The sequence below is a fragment of the Leuresthes tenuis genome, unplaced genomic scaffold, assembly GCF_036924035.1.
Source record: "Leuresthes tenuis unplaced genomic scaffold, fLeuTen1.0.hap1 SCAF_15, whole genome shotgun sequence".
NCBI lineage: Eukaryota > Metazoa > Chordata > Actinopteri > Atheriniformes > Atherinopsidae > Leuresthes > Leuresthes tenuis.
Window position 1 is genome coordinate 6016713 of NW_027325369.1, and position 14362 is coordinate 6031074.

Sequence of the window (14362 nt, forward strand, 5' to 3'; positions counted from 1 at the left end):
CTGTGCTTACACAATTGACCATTAACTCCAGTTTTTCCTTATATGGACAATGACTCCATCTAAAAAGAATAAAAATAAAACAGAGAAAAAGAGAAAAAGAAAGGCCTCTATTAACAGGTCTTACCTTGAGGCTATCTTCTTTGGGGCTTGGGAAAGTCTCTGGAGATGATAGTAATGCCTTAATCTCAGCCACATCATTTTCCATCTGCTTTACTTCACTCTCAATAGCCTCCACCTCCTTAAAAAGATAACATGATGTGAATCATCAATATAACTGGGTATTTACAAAAATTGAAAGGTAAATGATCAAAAGGATGACCAGCAATAAAACAAAAAAGAAAAATAAACAAAATCAAATAAGATTTTAAAAGCAGCTGAAAGGAAAATCAAATACTCACGGCAGCTGCATGCTCTAGCTGAGACAGGGGAGCTGTGAAGCTGTCTTGAACATCGGCCACTTGCCGATCTGCTTCGTTCAGTTGTTCCTGGAGAGCTGTGATGTCACAAACCTGTGACATTTCCTTCAGGACTGAGCTGAAGCCCTGGAGGGTTGTTCGGATCTGGGCTGCATCATCCAAAACAAGCTGTACCAAAGTTTAGATTTTTTTTTAACCAAGATACATTTTGGAAATTTTTAAACGTTGTAGAGCCTTAAAATACAATATGGTAACGTGCTTATAAAGAGCAATGAAAGGACAGAGCACAGTGCAGTGTAGTTACCTGCAGGGCATTGACGTGGCTGCTCAAGCATTTAGCTGTGGTGTATGTGCAGGGAGCAGTAAGCCATGACTGTGCCTCAGCCATCCAGCTCTTAGAACTGTTGATCATCTCTCGATGCTCTTGAAGCCACGTGTGTATCTGAACAGAAAAATTGTAACTATGCAACACTACCAACCATTAAAAACCCTACCATACAGTTGAAAAGTACTCACTGCCTGACGAGAATGTTTGCCAGTAATAATACATGGCTGAAATAGCATAAACATTCATTAAATACAGAGTTCTGAGTTAGTTGGTCCAGACATAAAAATCAACATAAAAAGTTATCATCTCCTTGATGTTTATAAAAGAGAAAAAAGTAGAAATGCAACATTTTAAAAAAGAAAGAACAACATCCAAGGACACAGGGAGATAAACACGGGCAGTTTCGTATATAAAAGAGGACGATATAAACTGAAGTTTTTCTCACCTTGCTGAGTAAGGTGGTCCTCTGCTCTGCTTGTTTGGACAGCAGTGAGTGAAGCTGCTGAACCTCCACCAGTCTTTCTGTGAGGACCGGTGCTTCCTCAGGCTTCTCCAAGTCTTGCATGTCCACTTCTAGAGCTGCCAGACGGGAGTGCCACAAGTCCAGCACATCCCACACACGCTGAGCACAGATACAAGCATGCGTGAACACTTAGTGATGATGTCATTATACATTATACTTGGAGTGGACATGATAACAGAAAAAAACTAAATATATGATGTTAGATTTGAAAATATAAAAATACCATAGCACATTACAGCACATTACACATGCACACTGTATTGGCAGTACCTCAGAAGGATACCCACCTTCTGTGTGAACTTTGCTTCGGGCACAGAGGGGCTTCTTTCTTCCAGTGTCCTCTGAACTGATCTTAGGCCAGCTTGGATATCAGACAACTTTGCCCCCAGCCTGTGGACAGGACCGCTCCTCTCCACTGCCTCTGCCACCTGACAGACCAGTCAGGGACAAAAATTAACAATTACGGGAGATAACACCTCCATTCAGACATGCAGCAAAAAAAATAAATTAAATGAACAAGCTAGCTGTATGTTTTAATTTTCCAGTATAGGTTCTTTGCCAAGAAATGTCTTGATGGGAATCTTACTAGGTTGACGGGAGAACTAAATAAATAAACAAGTTGCCTCAGAGAACCCCACATACAGAAACAACCAACAGCTTCACTTTGAGTTTGCACTCAACAGAAGGGTATAAAACACACTGTCAGAGCCTTACTGATCTCTGGATTTTCTTAACATTATCAGGAGCAGCACCTAAATGTCTTTTGAGGAAAGAATTAAAATTAACAGAAAGAAATGTATGCTGAATGATTTCTCCTTCATTTTGGTTCATGAAAAAGCTGTAACCTTTGTCTCTCTGGTAAATACTGTGTGCACTGTGACTCCCTCTGTCTCCATTGTGGTTAAATTCAAATGAAGTAAAGGAACTTATCCGGATGACTTGAACAGACTGACAAAGCCATTAAAGTATACATATCAAAAATCTGAGAATCTGTTAATTAAGCTTATAAAACTATTCAGTTTGTTGTGCTGTCACAAACATCTGTTTAACAACCTTTTCCTCTGCTCTACATTATAAAAACATTATTTTGCAAATTTCTTACATGTGCCACTTAATTCTTCAGCTTTGAACTGTTAAAGCTATGTTTTTTTTTGTACCTTAACTTCTACTTGTTCCAAGGACTTTGTGGCTTCCTGTAGTTGGCTGTCAATCTCAACTGGGACCAGAGTGTACATGTCAGAGTATTTCATCTTGAGCCTCTCCATGATGCGCTCCAGTAAAGCCTTTTGGACAAATAGCTGGCTGTAGATCTCCTGAAAATACACAAATAAAAACCTTTTAAGAAAAAAAAAGGAAAATAAAAAAAATAATGAAGAACAGCTAATAAATGGCAACTGTACAGCAAAGGGCAGAAGGGTTGAAAGGCTAACAGCACTTCCAGTATCTGTAACAATATTAATATAATACAAAGTAAAAAAGACCAACACCTTTAAGAGCACAACCTTTGTCGAAATGGTACACTTTCATTCATTTTTTACTTTAGAAATCAGCTGATTGTAGGCTCTTAGCACTTTGCTTAGGCAGTCAGTTCTGTTCCTGCAGCGTTTTGATCCCAAAGGGCCTAAATCCTCAAGTATTTTATTTCCACAACAGTGTAAAGTGGTTTCACCTCAAAAAGTTAGATATCTAAAGTATTTCCAAAAAGGACAAAAAAATCTTTCAAAAAGTAAGACATAAAGCAACACAGACAGCCTGGGTTGAAAGCATTCGATGCACCTCTGTGTGGGGAGGTGTATCTCGTTATCATGAGGAGAAAGTGAGCTTGTGTATATATGTGTGTGTGTGTGTGTGTGATACAAAGAAAAGAAAGAAAGAGAGGGCATGGAGAGACAGTTTCTTTGTATGAGAGAGTAGGACAAGGGGAGTGCGAGTTGTGAGTGTGTTTGCTGTGTGTTTGTGTATATTCTTTACAGCCATCTTTGTTAGGGCCAGTTTGTGTTTTTAAATCAGAAGGAACAGGATCAAGTAGTTTTAAGTTATTCTGTAAACTTTTAGAAATGTAGGAACATTTTAACATGTTATGATAAAGATTTAAGGAAAAGCTGCGATTCAACAACAGTGTATAATTTTGGGAAAAGAAGGATAGTAAAGACAGACTATAAGGAATTTGTGGAACTTTTATCCACTTCACTTCTTCAAAGGACTTTTTGAAAAATTGGTTAAAGTCTTACACTGGGGTAAGGGTTGAGATAATGTATTATGTCCTTACAAATATATCACAGTGTGCATGGGTGTGTTTGTGTGTGTGTGTGTGTTAGTGAGTACCTATGAAATGACTTGGCTACAATGGCTACCTGAAAGATTCCCTTACAACACAGAACAAAAGGTGTCTGGTACCAGAGGAGGGCTAAGGGTGGTGGGAGTGATAGGGGGAACTGTGGGGGAGGTGGAGGAAGGTTACTTGGGTCTTTCAGAAACACAGATTTTCTGTGAAGGGGGGTGGGAATGCTTGTGTGAAGAGAGAAAGCTGAAGTGGATGAGATGTTGGCCTCTGCTCAGGTTTCAGGACAAAAGGCAGGCCGACTCCATGGTTTTGTGGGAGTACAGAGGTGAATACCAAAAAGCTTTTGGACTTGAGGTCAATGCAACGGTTAGATTCAGATATTTCACATACACAAGACACTTTCACAACACAGCCAACAATCTGCTTCTCTCCCTGTTATTCAGGTGGAAGAAGCTTTGTTAATTTATTTCAGGGTACAAAACAAAAATAACAAGCTCAATGGTACGTTTTCAGATCAGATCTGTATCTGTCAAGTAAATGAGCTACTACCAACTGAACGCCATGAGATTGGTTAACTGACCTGAGACTGAAACTATAATTAATTCAAAATAATATTCAAGTCCCAATACCATCATTAATTTCTGTGTGGGGTTGCTGAAATACATTTTGTGGTTGCTTTGAAGATAAGTGCATTTTCATAAAAATAGCAACAGCTGTGGTACACTGAGCAACAAATGCATTGCTGTGTTTTCAGTTCAGATGATGAAACTGTCCAGTCTCATTAAAGACTTATTATTTCCACCCCACTGGCCAACAGAGGAACTCAAACTCTGACCACATTAAGATAAGAGGTTCCCAAAGTCGGAGGTGGAGACAAGCTGTGGTCTTTGAGTGAACAGAGGTGATCACTGGCTTTAGTAATACTTGTTGCCTTTTCTCTACAATAGCTGCATGTGAATGGGTCGCTGATTTTATCATGTCAATCTCGTTCTCTGGAGGACATACAAAATAGTTGAAAATTTTGGGATAGGAAAGATGTTTTAAGTACATGGATGATTTTGGTAATTGACATCTAAGTTCACAGAATCCAAAGTCCTTTTAGCTGAATTGGAGACTAATCAGTTTTCCATTTACCACCTGGCCCTTATTCTGAGTTTCTCTCTGAATTCTCAGAGTTTTTATCCCAGTTAGTGCTGAGTACAGATAAAGTCATTGTAGTGGGTGACTTTAATATTCATGTAGATGTTGAAAATGACAGCCTAAATATTAACTTTAATTCTATATTAGACTCTATTGGATTTTCTCAAAGTGTTCACAGACCTACTCACTGCCTTAATCACACCCTTGACCTTGTGCTGACTTATGGCATTGAGAGTGAACAGTTAACAGTGTTCCCTCATAACCCTGTCTTGTCTGACCATTTTTTAATAACTTTTGAATTTACATTACTTGACTACACGGTTTCTGAGAAGAATTCTACATATAGAAGGTGTCTGTCAGAGAATGCTGTAACCAGATTTAAAGAGTTGATTTCATCATCCTTTTCTTCACTGCCATGTGCTGATATGACAGAGGACGGCTTCCTAAATTTTACTCCAGTAGAACTTGACTCTCTTGTTGACAGCACTATAGCTTCAATGCGTACAACACTGGACAATGTTGCCCCTCTGAAAAGGAAGGTAATCAGTCAGAAGAGGTTGGCTCCTTGGTATAATTCACAGCTGCGTGCGTTAAAGCAGACTGCAAGAAAGCTGGAGAGACAGTGGCGTTCCTCTAATTTAGAAGAGTCTCAATTAGTCTGGAAAGATAGTTTAATAACGTATAAGAAAGCACTTCATAAAGCTAGAACTGCTTATTATTCATTATTGATAGAAGAGAATAAGAATAATCCCAGGTTTCTTTTCAGCACTGTTGCCAGGCTGACAAAGAGTCCGAGCTCTGTTGAGCCATGTATTCCTTTAACTCTCAGCAGTGATGATTTCATGAGATTCTTCATCAATAAAATTGTTTCTATCAGAGAGAAGATTAATGGAATCCTTCCCATTATTATCACTGATGTATCATCAAGTAGAGCAGCTTTAGAAGTATCTTTCGAATCTGAATTGTATTTAGACAGCTTCTGTCCAGTTGATCTTTCTGAGCTAACAACAGCAATAGTCTCTTCTAAACCATCAACTTGTATGTTAGACCCAATCCCAACCAGACTGTTCAAGGAGGTTTTCCCCTTAATTGACACTTCCATATTGGATTTGATCAATCGGTCTTTGTTGATAGAATATGTACCTCAGACTTTTAAGGTTGCTGTAATTAAACCTTTACTTAAAAAACCTACTCTTGATTCAGAAGTGTTGGCTAATTATCGACCTATATCCAATCTCCCTTTTTTGTCTAAAGTTCTTGAAAAAATAGTTGCAGTTCAACTTTGTGATCATTTACATAGAAATAATCTGTTTGAAGAGTTTAATTCAGGATTCAGAGTGCATCATAGCACAGAAACAGTACTGGTGAAAGTTACCAATGATCTCCTGTTAGCTTCTGATAGCGGACTTGTTTCTGTGCTTGTCCTGTTGGATCTCAGTGCTGCATTTGATACGATCGATCACAGCATTCTGTTACAGAGACTTGAATATGTTATTGGGATTAAAGGAACTGCATTAGGCTGGTTTAAGTCATATTTATCTGATAGATTCCAGTTTGTTCTTGTAAATGAAGAATCTTCCTCACACGTTGGAGTAAGTCATGGAGTTCCTCAGGGTTCTGTGCTTGGACCGATTCTTTTTACTTTATACATGCTTCCATTAGGTAACATTATCAGACAGCATGGCATAAATTTCCATTGTTATGCTGATGATACTCAGCTGTACTTATCTATGAAACCAGATGAAACCAACAGGTTGGTCAGACTACAAGCCTGTCTTAAAGACATAAAGACCTGGATGACTCAGAACTGTCTGCTTTTAAATTCAGACAAAACTGAAGTTGTTCTCTTTGGACCTGAGCGCTTCAGGGAGAAATTGTCTAGTTATATAGTTACTCTAGATGGTATTTCCTTGGCTTCTAGTTCTACAGTGAGGAACCTTGGAGTTATTTTTGACCAGAATTTATCATTTGACGCACATATAAAACTGGTTTCTAGGACTGCCTTCTTTCACCTTCGTAATATTGATAAAATCAGGAACATCCTGTCTCAGGGTGATGCAGAGAAACTAGTTCATGCATTTGTTACTTCAAGATTGGACTACTGTAATTCCTTATTATTGGGCTGTCCCACATATGCTCTGAAAAGCCTCCAGCTGATCCAAAATGCTACAGCCAGAGTTCTGATGAGAACTAACAGGAGAGATCATGTTTCTCCAGTTTTAGCTTCTCTTCATTGGCTCCCTGTTAAATTCAGAATAGAATTTAAGATTCTTCTTCTCACATATAAAGTTCTTAATGACCGAGCTCCATCATATCTTAAAGATTTAATTGTAAGGTATTTTCCTAACAGAGCACTTCGCTCCCAAACTGCAGGTTTACTTGTTGTTCCCAGAGTTTCTAAAATTAGAATGGGAGGTAGAGCCTTCAGTTATCAGGCCCCTCTCTTGTGGAATAAGCTGCCAGTAAATGTTTGGGAAGCAGACACCCTTTCCACTTTTAAGATTAGGCTTAAAACTTTCCTTTTCGATAAAGCTTATAGTTAGGGATGGCTCAGGTAATCCTGAAACATCCCATAGTTAAGCTGCTATAGGCTTAGACTGCTGGGGGACCTCATCTGTCACACCTTTCCTCACTTTGCTCTCTTTTTCCCCCTGTTTAATTTCACAATTGATTTTATGTACATGTGACATTATTGTGGTTATTAACGTATGTTTCCCTGTTCCAACAGATATCCTTTGAATGGCGTTATGGTGTTTTTCCCCCCTCTTTTCCCTCTTTTCTGTCTTCTCAAACCCCAGCTGGTCGAGGCGGATGGCCACCCTTCCTGAGTCTGGTTCTGCCAGAGGTTTCTTCCTGTTAAAAAGGAGTCGTTCCTTTCCACAGTTGCCTCAGGCACGCTCAGGACGGGAGATTGGACTGAAGACAAGTTTCGGTGCAATCTGTTGGTCTCCTTAGCTAGGATATTAATTTTTTGAATTGGCTCTATATGAATTAATTGGATTATGATTACAATGAATTGAATTCCAATTGGCTTGAATTGGACTATATTACTTAAGTGCCTTGAGATGACAATTGTTGTAATCTGGTGCTATATAAATAAAATTGAATTGAATTGAATTGAATTTACAAACTATTTTTACAGCAATGACCAAACCCAATAACTGTCCAACAAAATTTTAAAAAATTAACAGGCTACTTGTGAGCCCATGTAGAACCTTGCTGAAATGAAACAAAATGATTATCTTAGATGGACAAGATAGTACATTGAACATGCTTCTGCAGAATTTATAAAAAAAATGAGAAAAGTTCTGTTTCATTCTCAAAATTAGTTCTGGTGAAAATGGTCTCTTGACTTTTTGGAGCACAGTACAGGAATAACAAATCTTGGCTTATGGCATTTTCACCAGTAAAGTACCCTGTATACAATGTGAGTTTCAGTGAAAAACTTATTTTTAAAAAACATCACAAAACATTGTTGGTATAAAAATGGTAAACTATTTCTGACCATTTGCTAAATCATTCAACTTTTCCTTTCAAAATGTCAACCGAAAGGAAGCAACTGTATGTGGGATTGAAGGCAAATTCAGAGTGGAATGTCACCTGTAGCTCCTGTGTGCTGTTGCATTGCTCCATGTCAGACAGAAGACTATCTGCAGCCTCCAACCAAACACAGACAACCTGCAGCTCCTCTTGATGCTTTTCCCTGTCCTCCAGCTCCAGCCGGCCAGCTAGCAAACCCTCCCTGCTCTTCTGCTTCACACTGTGAAAACACACAAATGTATACATCCAGCAATTCATACAACAACTTTATAGCCTCTTACCTGATATCATGCATGTGAGAGGTAGCCCTTACAACTGGAAGCTCATCCAAGTGTAAAAGGGTTTATGGGTACCTTAGTTGTTTGTGTAATAAAATTACCACAAGTGTTTATACAATATAAAAAAGCAAAAACTGAACTGAGATTCAGAGTAAGAATTCGCAGTAAGTTTAACCATAATGATGCAAGTCATCCTCTGTACTAATTGGAGCTAACCAATCAAATAATTCCAGGAACAGTAATGCAAATAAGGTAATGAACTGCATGTCATACAGCATCTTACCTGTCATATCGGCCCTGCATCACCTGCAGCTGCTGACAGAGTGGAGTGGGAGGAGCTTGCTCCAGGTGGGCAGGGACACCAAGCAGCCTGGCTGTGCGCAGTTCCAGTGCAGACAGGGCTCGATGTTCACAGTCCAGTCTGTCCTGGTACTGTTCCCAGGATTGCAGCGAGTCCTGGAGCTCCTCAGTGGAGGCTTTCAGCCCGGAGCCCTCAGGAAGCTCTGCCTCTACCTGCTCCAGTACCACAGAGGCTTTCTCTACCTGTAGACAGAGATTTCCACATATCTGTAAATTTACCAGCATATTTTCTGGGCTGTTGCTCCAGTTACATATCCCATCTCTCTGAGGTCTTCTCTGAGGTTTTCTGTATCGTACCTTATGTTTACCTGAATTTTCATAAACCTTAGTATGCTTCTCAATCAATGAAATATAAGCATTTTAACAAACTAACTGGAAAAGTGGTTTGTCCTTATGAACTTATGTGTGTTTGATTTACTTACACTGTTTGTGATATCAAGCCACTCTGCAATTTTCTGTTTGCTTCTTGTTGTCAGCTTCTGTGTGCAGCGGTAAAGTCTTGAAACCCATCTCCAGATAGCAGTCACAGCGGCCTCCCTGCCTCCCCGACAGCTCTGTTCTGGACACCACTCCCTCAGTTCCTCCAGTTGTCTCAGCAGGGAATCCATCTCCTCAGTCAGCGCCTGAACAAGATAGCCTGGCATCAGTCAAATCTCTACCTCTGAAGCATTCGGCCTTGTGAAAAAGCTGTCTTATACATACTCTGAGCTTTCCTTTCTGGTCTGTGCATTCAGCAAGACAGGTGACTTTTTGAGAGATCACCTTCAAGAGCCTGTTCTCTGCGCTTTTGAGACTCTGGATGATTTCATCATGGGACTTGTTATAGTTTGTATGTTGTTCTGCACACCTAAAAAAGAAACGTGTTCAATGTCAATTAAAAAGAAAGGGCTTTCTCACACAAACCAAGTATTTTGAACACATATTGTATAATGGTAGCGTAGCTTATTGCCTTTAGGTGCTGCAGTCTCTACCATGTAAGAGGGTTCATGATTTAGTTTCATTAGTACTTGGCGACTCAGACTTTCACTTGAGAGTCTTTTACCTGCTGAGACACTCCAGTTGCACATGGCCCTTTGCCTGGAGGGTGGACACCCTAACCAGGAGCTGGCTCAATATATTTTGCTGAAGCTGCTCCAACTTCTGTGGGGACAAATAAGTCTGCAGAGTAAAGTGATTTTGGAGTTGCTCCATATAGGTTTGGAACTGATGTTGCAGTGACACCAAGGTCTGCTGGGTCTTCTCCAGACTTTCACGACACGGTCCAGCAAAGCCCTGAGGTGGCAGTATAGAGCCCTCGATGTCCCGCAGAAACCGTACTGCCTCTTTAACGGCACAGGTGTAGCCCCTCAAACATTCTCTGGCCTGACAAATGTTTTCCTGAATTGCAATAAAACATATTTCTTTCAGATTTACCCAAATATCATTTTAGCTTAGTTTCTTGTCAATTTTATTCTCTAGATGGCATATTCATATATTATCATTATTATCCATGCTATGTATTTAAAATTGAACCAGTAAACAATTTTAAAGATAACTTACACAAATATTATATTGTCTTTTAACATTTGCAAAGTGAGATCATTAATATGGCAAAATCTTGTGATTGTTAATGTGAACGACCATTTCCCATGTTGCCTACCAAACCTTTTAGTAATACTTGCATATTCCCAGCATTAAGAAATTTAGAAGCTTACATCATTTACATCTTTATCATAGGTAATGATGCTAAAAACTTGCCATTTGTGAGTCACATTCACTGAGGACTGCATTCTTCAAGGCCATCAGAACTTGAGATCCTTGTCTGTCTTTGTTTCCCTTCTTGTGCTCTAAAACTTCCAGCACTCTTGTTTTTGCATCTATAATCTTTTTCAAAGTCACAATTCTCTGGTATTCTCTGTCAATCAGAGTTTCATTTGGCTCTAATAAAAAAGGCTTCTGAAGCTCCTGCTGGGTCCTTAACAGGAAGGTCTGAAAGGCTTTCTTTTCTGATTCAAGGTCCAGTTTTTTAAGCACGTCCCACTCCATAAGTCTGAGGTTGTTGGAGAGAGTCATCTCCCAGGTGTCGAGACTCTCCTCATTTTGTCTAAGCCTCTGTTGCTCTACAGTCAGCTGTGAAGGGTAGAGCTCAGCAGAAATCATCTGAAGTATGGACCGAGCATCTTTACACAATTCTTTCATCAAAGGAAACTGGATGAGGAGGGTATGACAAATTTTGTACCTCTCCTCCAGATCCCTGCTATCCTCTTTGGTCTGGTGAACCTGCTTCTGAATGATCTCTTTGAGGTCCTCCACATATTGCCTTGCATTCAGGTACCTTTCATGATCTTTTGATTTTATTTCCAGGGTAAGAATTTTGTTTTGAAGTTCAGAAATCACCATGTTCAGTTCACTTGCCTTTTCATGGGGAATCCATGGTACCAGAAGGTCAACCTGGGACTTGTGTTCCAAGATCATGAGTTTAAAAGGTTCTAAATCCTGGAGAGACTCTCTTGTAATGGGGTACCTGTGTCTGCTCAGATCTACTAGTATCTGCCTCAGGCTTTTTTCAACAGCGACCAGATTTTTGTTTCTGGAATCTATTGTCTTTATAAGTTCATCCAGCTCCTCTTTATTGGCCTTCTCATTGCTGTTAATTGCTTTAATATCCTCCTGGAGGTTTCTAATTTTGTCAAAAAGCTTACATGTTTGTGTGACACTAAGTTCAGATGCAATATCCTTACTCTTCATGAAAAGAGCCTCACAGATTGCGGCCTGCCTCTCAGCCTCAGCCAGGGTTTCTTGGATCTGGCGAACTCTGCGATCAAGTTCATTGTGGCTCATAAGTTCGCTGTCTGCACTCCGAAAGGCCACTGACTGCAGGTGAGCCACAATCCAGGAGTCTAAGTCAGCAATCTGCTCAAATAGCTTTTCTCTGGTCTGGAGTCCTGACTCTATCTCTTTCATCGCCTTGGACAGCCTTTCAGTCGTGGACTTTGAGAGTTTTTCAAGGCATTCCAGAGAACTGTGAACGATTGGCACCTCTTCAGCTTGGTCTAGCTGTGGAAGGAGTTCTGTCACTTCCTCTACCAGTGACTCCAGTTGACCCTGTTTGGTCATCACCTCAGCCTGCAGCTTCTTAAGATCTTGGAGCTGCCGATAAACCTCTTCAGGAAGAAGAGGCACCCTCTTCCTCCTACCCTCAATGTCACTCTCTGTTTGCCTGGCCCATGCAAGGCCATCCCTCATCACAGCAATTATTTTCTCCATGATTGGGTTGCTGCTGTTCATACTTTGGGAAGACACTAGTTCCTCAGCGTGGCAAAGCTTGTCTTTGATCTCCTGGAGCCACTGATGTATCTCCTTAGATTGTATCTCCCAACGTGAGCTGAGGAGCAACTCCTCCGAAAGCTGCTGGAAATGTTGGCATTGCTGCTGGGCTGCTTTAACCTCAGCATTTGCCTGCATCAGCTGTTGTGCAACCTTGCAGTTCCACTGACTAACTGAAGAAAATGTTTCAAGATCTTTCTTGATTTTTTCCACGTGTTCTTGTAGACCTGACAGCTCCGAAAGAAGACTGCTGGTCTGATGAGAATGGACCTTTGTGTGATGTAGATGGCTCTCAATGTTTCTTTCCAGGGCTCTCCACCTTTCTTGTAGGTTCTTTAGCTCTGTCTGTGCAGCTTCTCGGTCTGACCAATTTAGATGGAGACACAACTTTGTGTGGTTCCGAAGCAACTCTCCAAGTACTGTTCTGTTCTCCTCCATACTTTTCTGTATGGAGCATAGCTGTTCTGCTTCTTTGTGGCTGTTCTCCTGGGGGGACCTGAAAAAAAATTACTGTAAATCTACATGCCATGTATTGACATCATGTTGGTGTTACTGAGAGTATACTGCGTACCAGATCTAGACCATGTTAGTTGATACCTCTTCATACTTAAATTTAGATTTGTGCTAAATTTAGTCATTTTTGTTAAACTCTTGATTTTGTGTATAAATTCTAAAATAAGACATTTAGTTTTACTAATAATAAAAGAGCAAAAAGAGCATCTGAATTCTGGATCTACTGTATAATACAACATTCCGTAAAGTACATTAAAATCCAACATTAAGTTTTGCAAATTTAAATGAAACCATAAGATGAAAACTCACATTTTTACACCATCTAGCTCTGTTGTCAGCTTATCCATTGTGGCCTTAACTGTTTGGATCTGGCTGCAGTAATCAGTCACCAGCTCTAACTGGGCCTCTTTACTGTGGATGACAGTTGCTCCGTCCTGAGCTGCAGTGTTCCACTGGTCCACCAAGTGCTCCAGACTATCGCCATTTTCAGCTCCAGCTTCTTTTAGCTGAGAGAACAATGACACCTGGAGCTGGGCAAGCACTCTGTACTCCTGCTCTCAACAGGAAAAGAAAATGTTACTCATGGCTTGTATTTTTTATGTAAAAGTTATTTATTTAGCTTAACTGATGTGCCACAATTGTTGAAGCAAATGTGCATTTGTCAATTACAACATTTGGAATAGCCTGCTACAGAAATCCATTCCAAATTCTTAATTTCAGAGACACTGTCCAACTTCACCACAGACAGAACTTGCAGCTGTTATAATTCACTGTTTTTTCTCTAGCAAGTAATCCAGCCTGTTATCTCACCTGGACTTCCTCCACCTGCCGTGCCATGGCTGTTGGGCTGAGTTCAGCGGGACAGTTCTTGAGGCTAAGAACTTTAGAAACTACTCTGCTTAGGTGCGTATCACTGATGGATGTAATGAAGGCCTCTGGAGAACCCTCCTGTGGTTTAGCCTTGGGACACAGACACACCTCAGAGCTTTATATGTCAAAATGCACTTTGAGGACCAGAATGAGTTTTTGAGTTTAAGTCCAAGTGTTAGTCTTACCCCATTTAGGGCCTGTATAAGGAAATTATTATGTGTAAGTTGCCTCTCTAAAAGATCTACAACAACAGTTTTTACTGACATTCATTCCATTAACTGTGAGTGGAGGAGGATTTTCCTTGCCACTCATTAAAGTCACTGAGTACTTGTTGTAATTATCGTGTAAGGTCTTGATCTTACTTAGTAAAGTACATCAAGATGTTATGATTGGCCCATATATGTGAATAAAACTAGACTAAATTATATTGATATAAAAGAGACTAAATAACATTACAATAATGGGCTGAAATTAAACCAGTGGTGGACTCTTTACAGCATTGCTCTTGTCTTTATATTAAGAACTGACAGTTTGTCATTTTTGGTGAATTTTAGTTGTATTATATGAAACAGACACTATGGCAGACAGTAAACATGATAAAGTACCTCAATGAGTTGACTTATGGCTCCCATCCCTGACAGTTTCTGTATCTCTGTGAAGATATTGTCCATGGCTGATCCCTCTGATGGCTCCATAACTTGTTTCTCAGTCTTCAAAACACTAGCACTCAATCCCTCCGGATGGGTTACTTCACCCTGGGTAAGATTAGTTGACAGTTTCTCAACTGTCTGAAGAGACCCTGCA

At 40.0% G+C, this 14362-nt stretch overlaps 1 protein-coding gene across 1 annotated transcript in view; it reads right to left on the bottom strand.

Moving 5' to 3' along the window:
* Positions 1-14362, bottom strand: part of syne2b (spectrin repeat containing, nuclear envelope 2b) — a 139674-nt gene that overhangs the window by 72699 nt on the left and 52613 nt on the right. Inside the window, exons 58-72 of the mRNA XM_072365901.1 lie at positions 14164-14352; positions 13499-13648; positions 12998-13239; positions 10607-12671; positions 9912-10246; positions 9572-9716; positions 9292-9492; positions 8793-9052; positions 8292-8451; positions 2425-2580; positions 1555-1695; positions 1190-1366; positions 721-858; positions 399-584; positions 125-238 (exon numbers count right to left, since the gene is read on the bottom strand). Coding sequence (XP_072222002.1) covers positions 125-238; positions 399-584; positions 721-858; positions 1190-1366; positions 1555-1695; positions 2425-2580; positions 8292-8451; positions 8793-9052; positions 9292-9492; positions 9572-9716; positions 9912-10246; positions 10607-12671; positions 12998-13239; positions 13499-13648; positions 14164-14352 — 4659 coding nt within the window. The remainder of the gene's footprint in view (positions 1-124; positions 239-398; positions 585-720; positions 859-1189; positions 1367-1554; positions 1696-2424; positions 2581-8291; positions 8452-8792; positions 9053-9291; positions 9493-9571; positions 9717-9911; positions 10247-10606; positions 12672-12997; positions 13240-13498; positions 13649-14163; positions 14353-14362) is intronic.